Source organism: Topomyia yanbarensis, chromosome 2 (assembly GCF_030247195.1).
Source record: "Topomyia yanbarensis strain Yona2022 chromosome 2, ASM3024719v1, whole genome shotgun sequence".
Classification (NCBI taxonomy): Eukaryota; Metazoa; Arthropoda; class Insecta; order Diptera; family Culicidae; genus Topomyia; species Topomyia yanbarensis.
The window spans coordinates 15,253,936-15,260,335 of record NC_080671.1 but is presented as its reverse complement, the minus strand read 5'-3'; the positions used below and the strand labels follow the sequence as shown (position 1 = coordinate 15,260,335).

The following is a 6,400-nucleotide window of genomic DNA, read 5'->3' as shown; positions in this document are numbered from 1 at the left end:
GTAAGCGCGATACATAACTTCCAAAATCTTTTAGGTCAATCAGCCCAACCTCCATATTTCTGAAAATAATGAAGAAAATGATTGACTTACACATTAAAGCAGAGTACTTGAATGACTCTCCACTAAGCGCATTTCAATTCGCATATTAAAGCAACAAATCAACAATAGATGCATTTCATATGTTGGTTGGAAAACTAGAGAATTCTATTGAAACAAAAGAAATCTCACTTGCGGCTTTTTTAGACATAGAAGGAGCTTTAGACAATGCATCTCATAGTTCAATGCGGAATGCTATGAGAAAACATGGGTTTGACATTTACACAATAAATTGGATCAACTCAATGCTTACAAACTGTGAAATAGCTAGCACGCTTGGAAACACGGCACTGATTATGAAAACAAATAAGGGATGTCCTCAAGGCGGAGTTCTATCACCCTTATTGTGGTCATTACTTGTAGACGAGCTATTGAAATCAATAACTGAAATGGGATACGAAGTGATTGGATTTGCAGATGATGTTGTAATCCTCGTGAGGGGAAAATGTGATTATGTTATCTCAAATAGAATACAATTTGCACTGAACTTCATTTCGAAGTGATTTAAAAAGGAGCGCCTGAACATAAATCCCTCCAAAACAATCATAATTCCATTTACTCAAAAAAGGAAATATTCCATATCAACACTTTTGCTCAACGGAACAGTAATTGAAATGTCCTCGAAGGTAAAATATCTAGGATTGGTACTCGATAAAAAACTAAACTGGAATGCGCACATTGAGCAGGTCATAAGCAAGGCAACTAGTAGAACAATTGATTAAAAATGGGGAATCAGACCAAGTATGGTTCAATGATTATACTCTACAACAGTCAAACCAAGAATACCATATGCCTCGCTGGTTTGGTGTCCTAAAACAAAAGAGGCATCAACTCAAAAAAGGTAGGTAAACTCAAAGGCTTGCTTGTGGAGCGATAACCGATGCCACGCCAAGTACTCCATCGAAAGCATTAGATGCAATGTTTCATCTCCTTCCGCTACATCAGGTGATACAACTTGAGGCGGAGAAAAGCGCATTGTAAATAAGTCATCATAAACAATTATTATCTGGAAATTTAACAGGACATCCTATAAATAACTTCGTCATTGTACTTACGTATGTCTGAAAAGAAAATACCGTTACGCAAGTATCTGTATTTTCTCAGTCTACGCTCAACGCGTGAAGGGCTCCTACATATCGTTCGAAACTAGTATGGGAGTGTATTCTTGCACTCCGATAATTGGCGAAGAAAAATGTTAATTAATGCTGGGTTCCAGGACATTGTGGAGTTGCAGGGAACGAAAAAGCCGATGAGTTCGCAAGAAGAGGATCTTCCATTAATTTTACCAGTCCAAAACCATTCTGTGGAGTCTCATCGAGTGCCCTCAAAATGGAACTGAAAAAGTTTAAAATCGCAGCTATAAAGAACAATTGGAGTATCACACCTGGATTACGACAATCCAAGAAATTTATCTCACTCTACGAGAAAAAAGCCTGGAGTTACTTAAACTAAACAAAAAAGAGCTAAGCATCCTGACAGGACTACTTTCCGGACACTGTCCGAGTAAATATCATCTTAAGAAAATTGGTGTGCTTACAAACGATACATGCCGCGTCTGTGGATCTGCAAGTGAAACATCTGAGTAGCACACTTAGATCAAGGAAGGGGCCTATCACAATAGATCTAAATGCTGGTCGCAGTGGCTGGTCTCCAACAAAAAACAATACAGCAGATTATTTAAAAATTAAATTGACGTCATTCAGGTTAGAAAATGAGATGTGGCAAATGATGTGAAAAATCATGAAGCGTAAGGAAATGTTGAAAAAACATGTTTCAACAGCTGCATCTGGCTTTGTACTTGCGAATGACTTCTTCGGTGTTCTCGTCGTCGCCAGAATGTGGAATTGAAGCTGTTCATTCCAGCTCACGTGGTTGATTAGCTGTGAGACGTTCAGTAATGTCCTATGGTACCCCCAAACGACTGACCTATCTTTTTTTCGAAAAACCAACGCAACCGGACGGTATGCTCATGGTTCAGTGCAACGATTGTGTAAAGTGGTTCCACTTTACGTGTGTCAATCTAGACCAAACAGTAGAGCACGATGACTGGAGTTGAGAGAACTGCAAAATGGCTAAGAAATCCTCAGAGGACTCCGTCATCAACGATGACGACAAAAGGCTTCATCTTGCTAGAGTAACAAGCAGGAAATCATCGAAGGGATCCTTCAGAGGGGAGCACTGTAAAGACCTAGAACTGAAATCGTTGACTGGGGGAAGAAGATTCGAAAGAAAGCTTCAGCAAAAGCTGGCAGAACAAGCTCGCCAGGCGAAGAAGGACTTTTTGGATAAAAAATACGGACAGCTAAAAGAGTTGGAACAAGTAAACAGTGACACGTCGTCCATTGGTTATTCAGAACATAGCAATGATTCCAAAGATCGGACACATCAATGGGTGAAACAAATCGAATCTATATCTGGAACGCAAAAACGGCCGAGTACATCCCATCTCGTTCCTACCCCACCAGAAGGGCAGGAAGGCCAAGGCAAGAAGTCTGAAAAGCAACTCAGACGCCATATGATGATGATGATGATGATGATGATGTGTTACTACCACCTATTGTAGCAAAACAACCGTTTTATTGCAATGGCCTGCTCTTACATTACTACTTGTTCAATCTTTGTACATTGATCATAGTCAGCTAAACTGTAGGAGAAAGGTTGGGCAGTTCGCTTACTCGAGAGTAATCACTTCGCTTATACGGTCCACGGGAGTGTTTAAGAATCGCCTTCCAATGTTTAGATCTCATGAGTCAACCGTAAAGAAAGCCATTGTGTTGTAGAGCATTCCCAATAGGTGGGGAGAAGAGCCCGCCCTTTATCCACGAAATGTTATCGACAGGAAGTTATTTAAGGAAGGCTAAGGCAAGAAGCCTTTATTTTTATTTAAGCAACAATTATTTAAGTTTTCTTTAAAAATAAATATAAATATAAATATAAATATAAATATAAATATAAATATAAATATAAATATAAATATAAATATAAATATAAATATAAATATAAATATAAATATAAATATAAATATAAATATAAATATAAATATAAATATAAATATAAATATAAATATAAATATAAATATAAATATAAATATAAATATAAATATAAATATAAATATAAATATAAATATAAATATAAATATAAATATAAATATAAATATAAATATAAATATAAATATAAATATAAATATAAATATAAATATAAATACAAAACAATACATAGAATGGCGAAAAAAATTTAAGCCAACTTTTTAGTTTAGTTATTCCACAGTGCGATGGTAATATGAGATGCGTCCTTCGGCACAAGCCGCTTTTAAGTCTAGATTTAATCTACAGTTTGTGACACCCTCGTTATTAATCCTACACGCTAAAGCTAAGAGCAAGGAGATACTTAGGCGCAACAAACCAGTATTAATTCTAGTCGTAATTTAAGTTGAATCCCCACTTCCGTGTAAACAAGGAAGTAAATAAACTGTTATTTTTAGTAAAAAAAAACAACAAAGAGCGAAAGGAATACGAAATGAGTATCTACTGCTACCGCTTTCGATTAGAACTACTTTAACATTTTTTGTGGTGTTTGCTTCGGTGTAGGTGGTACATCAAAAAGCTTTATTGGTGTAACCACATTACGGTCCTTCTCATTACAACGAGGGGGTTGAAAATATTGATTCTTCTATGAGACCAGCGCCTTAATCCGGTTCTATCACAGCGCCTTAATCTGGTTCTATCACAGCAAGAAAATCAATCTTATGTTGTGGACCATGTAGATTTAGTGGATGGGTTTTTAAAACATATTTACATGTGCGCCAAATCTATCCATGCGCTAAACCAACACCAACCTGTAATCCAACATTAATCGAGGAAAACAACTCCGAATTCGCCAATCGGAAAGCTAGTGTATAAATATGCGTGTTCTTTCAAACATAACGGTGTAAACAATCCTCTGAAAACTGCCTAGTCATCGTTGCGCTGCTCAATACACAACCCCAAGGATAAGTCAATGCGCGGCAAACACCCAACGGTCTATAAATATAAAGTCCACAAGCATGAGATCCCTAGTCACCAATCAGTTCTCGGTTTGTAATCGAAGCGAAAAAATTGAGAGAAAATATAACGAATTTTCGTTCACTGCAAACTAGAACCCAAACATTAGGCGATGGTGGTTGTGGAAATAATCATGGCCACGGCCATGGTGGCTGTTATCGTTTACCTATACGTGAAGCGGCAACAAACATATTGGGCCCGGCGAAATGTTCCGCATCTGAAGCCGGAGTTTTTCTACGGAAATACTAAAACTCTGGACCGCACCGAACAGATCGGAATAATATTCGCACGTTTCTACAATGAGTTGAAAAATTCCGGTCCGCTCGCCGGTGTCTATATGTATGTCAGACCGGTTGCCGTGGTGACAGATTTGGAGCTGGTGAAATGCATCTTGGTGAAGGATTTTCAGCACTTCACAGATCGAGGATTTTATTACAATGAAATACATGATCCGCTGTCGGCGCACATGTTCAACCTGCCTGGCAGCAAGTGGAAGTCCTTGAGACAGAAGCTGTCACCTACGTTTACTTCCGGGAAGATGAAGATGATGTTTAGCACGATTGTAGCGGCGGGAAAGCAGTTCAATGATTTTTTGGAGGAGAAGGTGGAACGTGAAAGTGAGCTTGAAATGAAGGATCTGCTGGCACGTTTCACAACGGATGTCATTGGAATGTGTGCCTTCGGGATCGAGTGCAACTCAATGAAGGATCCGGACGCGCAATTTCGAGTGATGGGTAGAAAGTTTTTTGAAGATCAGCGAGGCCAGGTCAAAAATGTGTTTCATAATGCTGCACCCGAGTTGGCGAAGAAAGCTGGCGTTAGGGTGCTCGATAAGGATGTGTCGGATTTCTTCCTTAATGTTGTTCGAGAAACCGTCGACTACAGAGTGAAGAACAATATTAAGAGAAATGATTTTATGGATTTACTGATTCAGATGAGAAACCCCGAAGAAAGTGAAAGTGGAGAAGGTCTGTTGTCGTTCAACGAATTAGCGGCACAATGTTTCTTATTTTATTTAGCCGGATTCGAAACAAGTTCAACTCTACTTACCTGGACGCTGTACGAATTGTCATTGAATCAGAGTATACAGGAAAAGGGTCGTCAACATGTTATGAACGTTTTAGATAAACATGATGGTGAAATCACGTACGAATCTGTGAATGATATGATTTATCTGGATAAAATTTTAAACGGTGAGTTGTGTTGATCTATTTATAACTAGCACGAATAATTAAACTCATACTTTGGATGCATTTTCAGAGGCTCTTCGTAAGTATCCACCGGTACCGGTTCATTTCCGTGAAGCTACAAAAGACTACCAGGTGCCAGACACAAAAATCGTCATCGAAACCGGGACTAAAGTTTTCATTCCGGTTTACGGAATCCATCACGATCCGGCAGTGTTTCCGGATCCAGAGCGATTCGACCCGGAACGCTTTAGCCCTGAGCAGGTGCAGAATAGACATCCGTGCGCGTGGACACCATTCGGAGAAGGTCCCCGCATCTGTATTGGACTTCGGTTCGGATTGTTGCAGGCAAAAGTTGGTCTTATATACCTGCTGAAGAACTTCAAGTTTGATATCGGAGAGAAGAGCAAGGCTCCACTCAGCTTTGATGTAAAAAGTTTAACTCTTTCCCCAGAAGGTGGACTTTCGTTAAAAGTCAAGAAAAATTTATTAGCTAACTAGATTTATGTACAATTTCCACTACAACTATTTATAAATTATTTGATGGTTTCGTCACTATGTGGCTTGTTTATACCTAAATTATATATTACAAAAATTAACGTAGCAAGGTTTTGTTCATTTTCAATCACATTAACGTTCCATCATTTAAAACCGTCGACAGAGAAATTTTCCGGGAGACTGTTATACCGAAAAATTTGTGCATGAATTAAAAATTTAACGGATGACAGTCCAGCCGCAATCCGTACCAGTGAGGTTTGTTTTGGATCACTCTTATGCAGAAATTCTCAAGAGTGCCTTCCCACCTGTCCTTTCCGAAATTCCTTACGCTTACTTGGCTCGTTTTGAGTATGAAGATTCACAAGAAGGAACATCTTTTGCTAATCTGGGGGCGTAGACAAAGTGGAAAAATATTTCTTCTTTTAGACTATGTCGTAAGGTAAAGCTAAAGTTAAAATTTTTGGAGGAACCAACTACAACACATTAAAACAATAGAAATGCGGCATTTAAGCCAAAGCAAGCTGTCCCTGGAGCTGGAAATTTTAATTCTAATTAGAAATCTTCTGGCATTTCCAGGGA

At 38.5% G+C, this 6,400-nt stretch overlaps 1 protein-coding gene across 1 annotated transcript; it reads left to right on the top strand.

Annotated features, from left to right (window-relative positions):
• The first annotated feature begins 4,163 nt into the window (after positions 1 to 4,163).
• LOC131681979 (probable cytochrome P450 6a23) lies at positions 4,164 to 5,962 on the top strand. Its single transcript, XM_058963098.1, has 2 exons — positions 4,164 to 5,329; positions 5,397 to 5,962. Exons 1-2 carry the CDS (start codon positions 4,249 to 4,251, stop codon positions 5,822 to 5,824), a joined length of 1,509 nt encoding a protein of 502 aa, XP_058819081.1. The 5' UTR covers positions 4,164 to 4,248; the 3' UTR covers positions 5,825 to 5,962.
• Positions 5,963 to 6,400: the final 438 nt, after the last annotated feature.